Source organism: Trichechus manatus, unplaced genomic scaffold (genome assembly GCF_000243295.1).
Source record: "Trichechus manatus latirostris isolate Lorelei unplaced genomic scaffold, TriManLat1.0 scaffold00036, whole genome shotgun sequence".
NCBI lineage: Eukaryota > Metazoa > Chordata > Mammalia > Sirenia > Trichechidae > Trichechus > Trichechus manatus.
This window is the reverse complement of record NW_004443972.1, coordinates 17932951-17946909: the sequence shown is the minus strand read 5'-3', so window position 1 is coordinate 17946909 and position 13959 is coordinate 17932951. Positions and strand designations below refer to the sequence as shown.

The following is a 13959-nucleotide window of genomic DNA, read 5'->3' as shown; positions in this document are numbered from 1 at the left end:
GTTCCCAGGGATCCCACTGGTGAAGCTATGAGGTCTGGGGAAGTCGCTCTCAGGTGTTGCAGTACAGCCTGGCTAGAAGGCGTAGAGGTATACAATGCCAGGTATTCAGGGAACAGAAAGAGAAGGAAGATATAGAGAGACGAGAAACTGAGCAATGAAGAAAGACAAAAAGGGGAAAAGATGGAAAAGAAAACAAAAAAGTTAAAAAAATAAAAGAAGAAGAGAGGCCCCCTGAAAAACAGAAAAAAAAACAATAACCAAGGGAAAAAGAAATGCCCTCAGGGATCCCTCTACACGTCTGTGCAAGCCGAGGGGGAAGTCTCCTTGCCCTACAGCACCACCTGGCCAGAAAGGGCTCCCAACTCAAGAAAAGGAAAAGAAAACAAACAAACAATTCAAAACAAACAAATGAACAAAAGCTCTGGGATCCCACCAGCACGGCAGCCCAGACCTGGAAGGAGCTCCACACTCGAACAAAGCTCCACAGCCCCTCAGGAAGAAGCAAAGCTGGCACACGGAGCCAGGTATTTGAGTGAAAGGAGGGGGAGGTGGCAAGAGATAAGGAAGAAATCAAAAGAAGCAGAAAAGAAAAGCAACACTAGCAGCCAACAAGTGGCACTCAGAGAGCCTGCTAGTGCGGGCTGGTTTTTCTCGGACAAGAGACTGTGTCCACGGGAAACAGAGGGGGCCGAGTGTGGGTGAAGAAGGGTAGGGAGTGGGAAAGCGTATATCACAAATTACTGGTGCTCTGCAGCCCCTCAGGAAGAAGCAAAGATGGCGCACAGAGTCAGGTATTTGAGCGAAAGGAGGGGGAGGTGGTGAGAGGTAAGGAAGAATACAAAAGAAGCAGAAAAAAGCAACACCAGCAGACAACAAACGGCACTCAGAGAGCTGGCCCGTTCGGGTGTGTGGAATCCAAGCAGCCGGTGTTTCCCAGTCAAGAGATTGTGGCCGCGGGAAACAGAGGAGGCCGAGTGGGGGTGAAGAAGTGTGGGGGGTGGGAAAGCGTATATCGCAAATTACTGGTTGTTTTGTCTCCCACTGGACGCTCCATGAGGCTGCTTTCTTGTACCCCGTTTGCTGGTCTCTGATAGAAGTCCAAGATGGCAGATCTGTGCTGCGTTAGCTGGTAGGGGACCTCTGCATGGATCTCTCCTTGCTCTCCGTTCTCTGTCAGTTTTCTCACTCCATTTGGTGCTTTTCTAAGTTCTTTATCTCTTCATTTGATGTTTTAGGGTTTCAGGATTGTTGTATTCTCTGTTCAGCTTAGTTTTTTGGATCTTTGCTGTGGAGGGACGGCGTGGTGCTTCTGCCTAGGGCGCCATTTTGCCGGAACTCCAAAATACATTTTTAAAAAAAATATATAAGAATTGCTTTGTTGTCCTGTAGAAGGCAGCTTAAAACAGGGTTTAGTCAAAGAATCTAGTATTTAATCCCCTAAATTTGGAGAACAAGCACTTAAAACATAAAGCTTAAACTGCAAAACTACTCTTGAATTATTTTGAAATAATTAAGCAAAACACTATACCTCCTTTAGGCTGTGACAAAACCCCTCAATTCAGAAAAATGAAAGTTCTTAATGTTTGAAAATCTGTGCTTTTGACTGGGTATGGACTTGCTTTAGGTCTTAAATAAGTAGGGCCTCAGGTCACTTACCAACTATGACAAGATATTCTATGTTGGTAAATAATGTTATCTAGCAGGTACAATATTTTAAGCAAGTGGGGTATAGATGAGCAGTTTATCAGAAATTCTAAGCTTGATAAAACGACCTGCGAAGGGTCCTTCTAAAAACTGAGGACAACCTAGTCTTGTGTTTATCTAGAGTACGGGTGTGACTCACTTCAAAGAAGCACTTAATGCGGAATGCATTATGGGCCTGGCTTTGGCAAAGTGAATGCGGAAATATTTCACACTCTCTTTACCTCACCCAAGTTACCTGCTCATCTAAATTTGCTGTCTTAGATGTGTGCAATGAACAGGGAGAAGAAGATAACAGTCTTTGCTGAGCAGAAATATTATTTCTGTTTGCCTGATTCTAACATCTTAAAACATAATACTGTGCCCTGTCATTTTTTTTCCCAATTAAAATGAAATTTTTAGTTTTAATCTAGAAAAAAACTTTTTAAAAATCCCTTAAAAATAATTGCAGATGTGAGGAAGTTTTTGTTTGTTTGTTTGTTTTAACTGTGGTACCTTAAAATATTTTGTGACCAAGACACTATATGTTAGTGACTAAGACAATACAGACAGCAGTAGGTTTGGTGTTTTTTTTATTGTTTTTTTTAGAATCAGTTTTTGTCTTTCGCACTGTGGAGTAAGAGTTGTAAAGAGGTTGTAAAGAGGTCACTAGTAAGTAAGCATTTTATCATTTAGCTAAGAGGTCAACACCTCATTCTGAAATGAAAGCATGACATTGTCAAAGACCTATACTGATGAAATTCCATACACAAAATTGCAAATAAGAGTTATCTATTCCTGGACCTCTTGGCTCTCAATTTGCCTCAGTTTTACTTAGAGGCATTAGTCCCAATACACAAAATCTCACTAAGGCTGGTTTTATTATTAGTGAAACTAATGAGGGATTCATGTGAGGAGGTAGAAGTTTCTCATTATTTTATTTTTCATTTTGTTGAAGATTTATTATTCTATGCCAATGTGATGAGACTTAGGACACTGTATTATTTTCTAGGAGAGTCACAACAAATTACTACAAACTGGGTGGCTTCAAACAACAGAAATTTATTCTCCCACAGTTCTGGAGGCCAGAAGTCCAAAATCAAGATGTCAGCAGGGCCATTCTCCCTCTTAAGGCTCTAAAGGAGAATCTTCCCTTGCCCTTTTCAGTTTCTGGTGGCTCCCAGCATTCCTTAGTGTTCCTTGATTTGTAGCCACATCACTCCAATCTCTGCTTTCGTGTTTGTGTGGCCTTCTTCCCTGTATCTCTGTGTGTCTCTCTGTGTCCTTTCCTCTTCTTATGAGGACACCTGTCACTGGGTTTAGGGTCCAACTAATCCAGTAGGATCTCATCTCAATCCTTATCTTGATTACATCTACAAAGACCCTACTTCCAAATAAGGTTAAATTCTGAGGTTCCAGGTGGTCATGAATTTTTAGAGGTCACTATTCAGTCCACTATAGATACCGTATTAGATAAGTTGCATTTTAATATCATGCAATCATAATCGTTTTAAGGGAAATGATCATCAATTTGTTCAAAAAGGCAACAAGTATCAGATTATATGCAAAGCCATCAGGAAAAAGGCCTACAACGAACGCCTCTGCTCTCTTCCTGCTCAAAGACAGGTCCAGACTGGGTCTCAGCAGGCTAGGTATTTGTAGCTAAAAGACACTGGTAGCTTTTTGGTTATTGTTGCTTGGTATAGCTCTAAGGGAGCTGAAAGTCTTGGTTCACTGTCATGTGGATGGACACCCATGAGAGACAGCTAATTTGGGATTATTTGTGGGATTATCTACTCTGCATGAGCCGCCTCTTGCTGCTCTCTCACCACTTTGCCACCTTTTCTGTTATAGGTCACCGGGTGACCAGGAAAGAAAGAAACCAGCAAACATAAAACTAGTCGATTTATTATTTAATGAGAGAAACATATGAAACTACTGGCTCAAATTTGGTGTGAGGACTTCTACAGGGTTTCAGTTATTCATACCATTCAGGATATTGAAATAGGGCTTGCTTTGTTCCAGGGCACACTGGAGTTGAGTGCCCAAGATTCCCAAGATTCCATTAGGTGGTTCCCAGTGGGTACTCAGTGGACACCCTGGGAGAGGTCAAAGAAGGGCAATGAGGTCTGCTCTGAGCTCAGGATTAAATCCTACTTTTAAAATATTTTTCTCTCAGCATCTAGAACCCCCTCTTCCCATTAAAAACTATGATTCCAGATTATCTTTAAAATATCTTCATTGTATCATTGGTATCAGGGACTTGGCATCAGATAAATCAATAATTAAAGAAGCTATCAACCTTATTGACGGTGATACTTTGGTCAAATATCAGAATTTTGAAGTTGGCTTCGTTAAATATCAACATTCGTTTGTGATTCTTTTAACTCTTGTTTAAAAACACATAATCTCAAAGCATAGAAATTCAATCAAATCAAGCATTATAAATCCAGAGATATGCAGTAGCCTTTGAGCAGTGGTTGGAATGCACAAATGCCTAGTAGAGTAACTAGAAAAGCTCTCTATCTGGAAAAATGGAATTTCAGAGGTAAGTAGTGAAAAGAGTGGGAGGCAAGGCATTCTGCTTCCTATAAACAAAATGCTATATTGCTTTTTAAATATAACTAACTGCAATTCAGAGCCCTGGCGATGTAGTGGTTAAGAGCTCGGCTGCTAACCAAAAGGTCAGCAGTACGAATCCACCAGCCACTCCTTGCAAACCCTATAGGGCAATTCTACTCTGTCCTATAGGGTCACTATGAGTCGGAACCGACTCGACAGCACCTAACAACAACAATTGTAATTCCAGTTCAGTTTGTCTTTTGAACATAACCTCTGTTAATTTCTTCTAGTTCTTTGTTTCAACACCAGTTTTCAGCTATGATGCCATTTCATACTACAAAATATTTAGTGACAAGGATGGCTACAAACATATTCACTATATCAAAGACACTGTGGTATGTTCGTTCCAAGATTTATCTCCTCAAAGATCATTCATCTGAAGTTGCTCAAATAACGCTGAGCTTCACACAACATAATGTTTGTCTTTTTATAGGAAAATGCTATTCAAATTACAAGTGGCAAGTGGGAGGCCATATATATATTCAGAGTAACACAGGATTCACTGTAAGTATTGCACACTACACCATTCAGGTTTTAATTGGCACTGGTGGATGTGCAAATGATACTGCACCACCTCTTTTGGTTGAGTATTTTTGTTTGTTACTTACTCTATAGTTTAGTGTGATTTCATTAAGATGGTACATTCTTTAATAGCTAGTCAACATGATTTCCTTTTGGAAAGAATATTTAGTAGGTGGTCATTTTTCTTCTTATATACAAAGGGTAAACTCTTTGAAATAATAACTTGTTCTACAGGCAAACTTTACTTTTTGGCACTTGTATATGGAAATTCTTTTGTAGCTATTCACTACTATATAAGTATAAAATTATTATCTGCAGCTATCATATATTGAGCAATTGCTCTGCACCAGATACTGTGAAGTAGAAATGATTATTCCTGGTTTACAGATGAGAAAATTGATACTCAGAAATTTTAATTAACTTAGCCAAGGCCACACAGTTAGTTAATGGTAGAACTAGGATTCAAACACGGAACACATAAACTCAAAGACTGTTAGTGTTAACCTCAACACTAGACTTCTTTCTTCCCGTTCTGGCCTTTTTCAGTCCATTGTACACAAATAAACCATCTTAAAATAATCATTTATGGCTAAACTTTTCTAATCAAGAATGTACAGTTCCTTTCCCTCATTTCTGATAAAGTCTAAATTCAGGGATACTCTCAATAGTGTTCATGATCTGCATGCCATTTATTGGAATTCCAGGATGGAATCTGAGATGATTAGTTCAGACTAATTGGAGGAAAACCTGTCAGAAACCTATGGTCAATCTATGGAATTCTTTGAATAGTGAATGAAGTAATCTGAGGATTATGTTGAGCAGTCATTGAAATCACTTGAGTAGGAGGACTGGCAAGATAAAAATACAGAAAGAGTAATTTCAGGCATGTTATGTTTGGAAGGTAGAGGAAGACTGCAGGCAGGTAGACTCAGCAATGGTCATAACCTAGGTTTGAGGTGATAGAGGCCTGCACTAAAATAACAGCAATGACATGTAGACTCTTTGAGGGCAAAAACTGTGCCTTGTTTTTCACATCTTTTGCACTTAGCACAGTGCTTGACACAGAGCAGGAGCTAAAAAAACATTCGTTGAATGGATGAGAGAAAGATAAATACAGCATGGAGGCTCAACAAGACTGGGGAATTACTGGACTTGAGGGAAAAGGGAAAGAAAAGAGAGAAAGTGGAGTTTATTGCAAGTTGTAGAGATGAAGAGAACTAGGATCATTTGACAGATTGCAAGAAAACTGCAGGGAGCTGTTTAGGAAAGAAACTGAGTAGTTTTAGTCACAGGAAGTTTGAGTTGATGTGGGAAAGGCAAGTAAAAGTGATGATCAGAGTCATGTGAAATAGTAAAGATGTAGGAGGATGATAGTTCAGAAGAAGAATTTAATACTCAGAATGAGTTCTATTCTATTGCCTTTTCTTTTTACCTGGGAATAACAAGGGTTTTATGACAGTGAGGAAATAGTACCTGGACTTTGCCCAACAGTCCTGAAAATTAAAAATTGGTAATCAAATCTTGGTTATTCTAAACCTTTCACACCCTACTATGCTATCTCTGGGAAAAACAAAACCAAACCGTTACTTTGTGATATTCAGATGAACTGACTGAAGAGTGGAAATAATATCACTGAGTTTTTCTGAAATATAATAAAAAATCATTTATGAGTTAAAATAAAACATTCAAAGGGTGTTGTATACCACATTAGTATAAAAATATACACCCAAAAAATGTTGGCCAGCTCAGAATGTTTGTTTTCAAAGGAAAAAAAAAAAGTTATTAATATTATCAGTTCTATCATTTAATCACCAATGCTTATTTAATAATTTCTCAATATGTTTTCAGGTTTTATTCTAGCAACGAATTTGAAGGCTATCCTGGAAGAAGAAATATATACAGGTAATTCATGTCAATTCATTCTCTTATTTTTACATACTGATATTTGTTTGAATAAAAATATATCAGAGTTCTCAGGGGTTGTAGAACATTTTTTTAAAGGCTGAAATGTAATAAAAAAAATCATTTATGAGTTAAGATAAAACATTCAGAGGATGTTGTATACCACATCAGTATAAAAATACACACCCCAAAAATGTTAGCTAGCTCAAAATGTTTGTTTTCAAAAGGAAAAACCAAGAAATTCTAATCCTGATATAAATATGGTACTAAATAGCTCAAAGAAATGTAGAGGAAATTGAGAACATTCATTCATTTAGCATGTATTTATTAAGTATCTACTGTGGTAGATCTCTGGAGCCCTGGAGGCACAATGGTTAAGAGCTGCAGCTGCTAACCAAAAGATCAGGAGTTCAAATCCACCAGCCCCTTGGAAACCCTATGGGACAGTTGTACTCTGTCCTATAGGGTCGCTGTTAGTCAGAGTTGACTTGACAGCAATGGGTTTGTTTTTTTTTTTTTAGGTCTTCAGGTCCTTCTTCCAAGGTGCCTTTGGGTGGACTCAAACCTCCAATCTTTCAGTTAGCAGCCGAGCATACTAACTGTTTGCACCACCCAGGGACTCCTAACACTTCCTAGTCTCCTCCAAATGGGATTCTGATTCTGCAGGTTTGGGGTGAGGCCCAGGAATATATATATTAAAACCAAGAATCCAGTTCAAGAACCACACAGAGGCTCTACTGGGGAAAGTGTGGGACCAATGAGGTAGGGTAGATTGGTTTGCATAAGAGTGTGCAGAGGAAGCATCCCCAAGTCGAGTTTCCGTGAACCCCAAACTTCCCACCAGGAGGAATGGAGGGCACAGGATGTACAAAACCATGGTTTCTTATTTCACAATTACTCATACTTATTACTAATTTTCCCTTCCAGATATATGATAAGAAAAGGGACCTCTTTCTGGATAGTCTGCCAGATTTTCCTTATATATTTCACCATGGGGTAGAGAAGAGAGATGAGAAGACAGAGAGCTGTGAATTCCCCAGCACCCAGTAAAGTGGGAGATTAATGGTTGTGGGAAGTGACCTACTCACTTCCATTTGAGGTGTTAGATATTTCTCTCACCCGTAGGAAACCACACGGGCCTTCTCCCTTGAGGTTTGTGCCTATTCAGGCAAAGATAGATAAAAAATCAGGCTGCATCAAAATACTGTGATTACCCTTTATTTTAAATGATATTGGCAACAGAAAACCTGAGTGGGTTTGATGTTGGTATGTAAATTAGTTATTTTACATGGAGCAGTTTTGTGTTGTCAGGTGCCGCCAAGTTGGTTCCGACTCATAGGGTCCCTGTGTCCAACAGAACAAAACACTGCCTGATCCTGTACCATTCTCACAATCATTGCTGCATTTGAGCCCATTGGTGCGGCCACTACATGGAATAGTACGTTTTGATAAATATAATCTCAAAATTTCAGCTTAGTCCAAACACCTTGAGGGACCGAGTTGATGGAGCTGAGGGCTTGGGACTATGGTCTCAGGGGACATCTAGGTCAGTTGGCGTAACATAGTTCACAAAGAAAGTGATCTGCATCCTACTTTGGTGAGTAGCACCTGGGTTCTTAAAAGCTTGCAAACGGCCATCTAAGATACATTTATTCAGAGCAAAGGAGAATGAAGAAAAAGGAAACACAGCCTCCACCAGCCTGAGCCTAGAAGAACTAGATGGTGCCCGGCTACCACCACCGACTGTTCTGACAGGGATCACAATAGAGGGTCCCCGACAGAATGGGAGAAAAATGTTGAACAAAATTAAAATTCACACACACACAAAACAGACTTACTGGTCTGACAGAGACTGGAGGAACCCCCTGAGACAATGGCCCCGGACACCCTGCTAACTCAGAACTGAAGCCGCTCCCAAAGCCCACCTTCCAGGCAAAGATTAGACAGGCCTATAAAACAAACAATAACACACGTGAGGAACATGCTTCTTAGTTCAATCAAGTATACGAGACCAAATGGGCAACACCTGCCCAAAAGCAAAGACAAGAAGACAGGCAGTAAGAATAGGAAAACTGGATGAATGGACACAGAGAACCTAGCGTGGAGAGGGAAAGGGGGAGAATGCTAACATATTGTGGGGATTGCAATCAATGTCACAAAACAATTAGTGTGTAAACTTTTGGATGAGAAACTGATTTATGCTGTAAACTTTCACCTAAAACACACACACAAAAATTCAGCTTGGTTTTATTTTCATTTCCCTCTAGAATTAGTATTGGAAGCTCTTCTCCAAGCAAGAAGTGCATTACTTGCCACCTAAGGAAAGAAAGGTGCCAGTATTATACAGCAAGTTTCAGCGACTATGCCAAGTACTATGCGCTTGTCTGCTATGGTAGGTAATGGACCTAACACAAGCACTACCATCCCCACTGCCACTATCATTATCCTCATCACCACCATCTGACTCTTAGCTACTGGTTATTGAGCACTTAATATTTGTAAGGGTCTTTATCTACATTTGGAGACCCTGGGTGGTGCAAATAGTTAACGTGCTAAGCTGCTAACTGAAAGGTTGGAGGTTTGAGTCCACCCAGATACACTTCAGAAGAAAGACCTGGAGATCTACTTCTGAAAAATCAGTCACAGAAAACTCTATGGAACACAGTTCTACTGTGATACACATGAGATCACCTTGAGTCAGAATCAACTTAGTGACAATGGGTACTAGTTACCTACATTGTCTCATCAAATTATTACAGAAAAAAATGAAAGATTAAAAAACAGTTGCTATCAAGTTGACTCATGTCATGTGTGTCACAGTAGAACTGTGCTCCATAGGATTTTTAATGGCTGATTTTTCATAAGTAGATTGCCAGGCCTTTCTTCTGAGGCACCTCTGGGTGGACTTAAACCACCAACCTTGCAGTTAACAGCCAAGTGCCTTAACTATTTGCAGCACCCAGGGACTTGAACGGAAGGCAGGAAGGTATTATTATCCCCATTATTCACTTGGAGAAACAAGAGTCAGGAACTTGCCAAAGGTCCACACTGCTGGTAAGCAGCAGAGCCAGGATGTAAGCACAAGTGTGTTGACTAAATCCTATGCCATCTACCACCATGCTCCATGGTACCATGATGTTGCATGCCAACACTAACACATTCAGATATAGCAGGATTCAAACAATTATGAAAAGAAGCGTTCTCTGATAAAATGGTTGCTGACCTTCAGCCCCAATTCCCTGGAGAAATATCAGACTCCTACAAACAGGGGAAAGAATGATGGCTTTGAAACCTGAGGTCCCTTGGAAACCAATGATTCTTTGAACTGTAGTTTCAATGGAGATGGAAAATGAAACTTTATCATCCAGTATGACTTTTCTCAAATTGGAAAACTTAAGCAATTCATTCAATTTTTTTAAAATCATAGATAATAAAATATACAAAACATTTTCTGCTTGATTAGGCCATGTGTTCATTTAACAAACATTTTCTATACAAATAATTTTATTTTACAAAGAATATTGTATTTATATCTTGAACATTTGGCAAGCAATACAACAGTTTAGGTTAGGTAATCAATATATCTATGAGATATGTTAGGGCCTTAGTAGTCATCATAGGGATTTGGAAAACTGACTTGGCAATCTCTAATTTTCCATTTTCTCCCCTTTCTTCCCCAGTTAATCCCTGAGTTTCCAGTGGGGATGAAGGTGGGGCCCATAGAGGGAGGAAGGAGAGCTACGAAAATGCATACCGCTCTCCTGTTTCTGGTGTCAACTCCCAGGCTAGTGGGACTAGGGAACAAATAGAATCTTGGACTGGTCTGAGATCCTTGCTCAGTGGCAGAGGTCCCCAAGATTCCTTTTACTCCCCAGAATGAAGGCCAATCTGAATGAACGCTACTTCTCTCACCCAGTCACCTGGCCCAGAAACTTAGCCGCAGCTCATTTGACTGCATGGAAATTAATCAGCATTTTGACCCGAATGCTCCTTTCAAGATGGCCCAAGATGTCAGTTTAATACAGCACTTTGACAAAATATTTGGTCAGAGGCATCTTTGAAATGTTAAGAGATTATCGTTCATGACCATATGTGCTGATTCGGGTTATGGCATTTAAAGGTATACATTAAATTATGTGCAGTGTTGTTCAACCCGAGCTGTGTATTAATTCAGTGTGTACTGAAAGCTTACACGCCAGACTTATAGTATCACTGAACTATCCATGCTGAGTCATCTGTTCATCTTTCTTTCCTGGAAGACGGGCTGATTTCGTTAATCTTTGTATTCACAAGACCAGGAAGAATGGCTAAGACATAATAAAGAGTTAGTGTTTTCTGAATGAGCGTAGATGCTAGGGAATATTAAAATGTTGCTGCCTTTTACAAAGTCTACCAAAAACTCACCTTAGATAGAAAAATTTGGAAATGGGTGGTAGTGATGGTTGCACAATGTGATGAACGTAATTAATGTCACTGAATTGTACGTGGAAAAAAAAAACCACCTCATTTTATGCTGATATATTTGATGATAAAGACTTCAGTGACCCTACACATTTACATTTATGTGCATTCTGGATTTGCATAATGCTTTAACTTTCTTAATGCTCTACACCATATTTTATGTCGCTTTGGCCTCCTGTATATTTAATCGAGCGTAAGTGCTCACTAGAGAGATAAGGACTTAACAACTAAGCTCTTATCAAAAGTTGGTGGAAGAGTCCTTTCTAGAACTTGAATCGTCTGACTTTTCCACCACTCACTCTTCCCCGGCAGTATGGTAATTTCCCATTTAGCAAAAAATATACTGTGTGGGAAGCCCCACATCATCTGGTGTTTTTGAAGCTCCAGTAAAATGAGTCACTGCGCCATCATAGGAAAAACCTTGAAATCTTTCCCTTTAGGACTAAGGGTAAAGCTTCATTATGTAACTTCAAACTCTTCAGGGGGGATGGTGAATAAATCCCCAATTACAGGATTAAAACAGATAAAATCATATTGATGATGCTGATGGAACCAAAGCAATACAAAGGAGGAGATCTAGACAATTTATGCTTATCCACCAAGACCGCACCCTCAGGCCATTTGTGCGAGGGGAGGCGGTTAGTCATTAGTTTGTCTCATAGTTTGGGGAATAAAGAAAGGCCAGTTGTCACTACTGGAACTGCATAACCATGAAAATTCCACAGGCTGGATGTTGATTGACTAAAAGTCTAGAAATTTAGATTTATGTCTCATTTCCTTACATTCTGACCAAAAAAATGACGTGTGCTGGTCACACTTACAGCACCGAGGAACAAATCAAAAGCATGTTCTCTGCAGACAGAAAAATGCCAGGAGAGAGGCAGAAGAAGTAGCTACTCATACCCAGGTCTTTTTCCAGAACTCACTAAAAAAGGCATTCCTTCTCTGTTTGTGCGAGGCTAGGTGTACTACTCTCACATAACTCCCTCTACCTAGAAGGAAGCATCAAAGCATTGGGAGTGTCAAATGAATGTCTACTTCCAACTGCCATGTTTGTTGCTTTTAACTCTTTAACTACCTGAACAAATTTATCCTATAAAAGTGTATTTCCAGGTATTATTTTATTTTACACTTCAAGTTAGCATTTAATTATTTGTAGAGCTCATAAAAAAGGGCCAGTTTTGGCACAAAGAACCTGCAATCTGTATTGGAATATGTTGTAGACACTGCTATGCCACCCAGAGCACCTACCTTCAAGACCGAATCACTCATTCCCCCAGCTTCTGAGAGTGCTGGTGACCAACAGCTCATAGCTGAGTCCCCTTTCTGCAGAGTGCTCTCGTCCCAGGTCACATCCAACGACTGCTCCAGGCTGGGGTATGAAAGCCTGCCCTGTTGCTCCAAGTTGAGACAACTCCGTAAGGCCACTCCAGCTCCAGAGCTCCCCATGGGCTTAGCTGAGGCTTCTCCTGTGACTACACTGCAGCCCACCTTCTCCCCCTGCCTCTTCTCCTCCCCTTGCCTCACAATTGGTCATCCCAACAGCACTCCTCAAGAAACTTCTGGCACACAAACCTCCATCTGGGTGTGTTCTTGGGGAACATGACCTCCCACAGCATATGTGAACAGGAAAAGTATTCTATATAAATTTATTTCTGCATGTGTTGTTGTTGTTAGTTGCTGTCGAGTTGACTCCAACTCATGGTGACCTTAAATATAACAGAACAAAAAGTTGCCTGGTCCTGCACCATCTTCATGATCATTGTATGTTTGATCTTCCAACACTATATCAAACAATTGTTCTGGTGTCATTCCTAAGGTTTTCACTGACTGATTTTCAGAAGCAAATCACCAGGCCTTTCTTCCTAGTCTGTCTGGAAGCCCTGCTGAAACCTGTCCACCACGGGTGACCCTACTGGTATTTGAAATATCACTGGCATAGCTTCCAGCATCACAGCAACAACATGCAAGCCAGCACAGTACTACAAACTGGCAGACGGGTGGTGGCTGCATGTATCAGTTACATGAAATAAAAGATGTTGGATTTTACTGGCCAAAATATACTGAACATCCAACCAAGAGGCCAAGTTAAAACTACATCCTGGGTACTGGCGAAGATTGCTTGATAATAAAGACACAACCAAAACTGCCTCAATACAGCATGACATCTTTCCAGAAGGCCATTTACCACTGCTGCTTCATGGGTCCATTTGTGTGATTACATCTTAACTATTCAGGATCACTATTGGAAAAGTGCAAAGTACCTGTCACATCTGTTCTTTGATTGGACTCCGCAGTGGCTTCACCAGGGTTGGTGTCACCCAGCCCGGTAACTCCCCTCCCCTCCCCTCCCCCGTAGGTGGAGCGGCCTGGCCAACCCTGGCATCCAAGCAGGCCGGGTACCAGCCTCGCAGCCCCGCGCCTCCCTGCCCCGCCCCCTACAGCTCCTCCAAGCTCCTCTCCTCTCCTGTCCCATTGGCCAAGGCAGAGACCTTCCTCCCCGCCCAATGGCTGGTGCTGCAGCCCTGCGCTGGCACCCTGACTGGAGGGTGAGCAGGGTAGTGGGGGGAGTGATGAGTTACCGCACTGGGTGACGGGTGACACGGACCCTAGGGATGCCACTGCCTTGGCAGCCCCTCCTCCAGCGGGGCCAGCTGGCCCTCAGCGGACCCTGGGGTCATTTTGTGTCACCCGTCTGACAGTGTCAGGAAGTGTGCTGTGTACCCCCTGCACCTCCCTAGTGACTCCACTGGGGCTCTGATCTTATGTGTT

General features: G+C 41.1%; 1 protein-coding gene across 2 annotated transcripts in view; it reads left to right on the top strand.

Moving 5' to 3' along the window:
• FAP (fibroblast activation protein alpha) overlaps positions 1-13959 on the top strand; it is a 94548-nt gene that overhangs the window by 54243 nt on the left and 26346 nt on the right. For both annotated transcript variants that reach the window (XM_004375428.3, XM_004375427.3), the window contains 4 exons: positions 4533-4637; positions 4736-4806; positions 6673-6726; positions 8994-9118. In XM_004375428.3, the coding sequence (XP_004375485.1) occupies positions 4533-4637; positions 4736-4806; positions 6673-6726; positions 8994-9118 (355 nt within the window). The remainder of the gene's footprint in view (positions 1-4532; positions 4638-4735; positions 4807-6672; positions 6727-8993; positions 9119-13959) is intronic.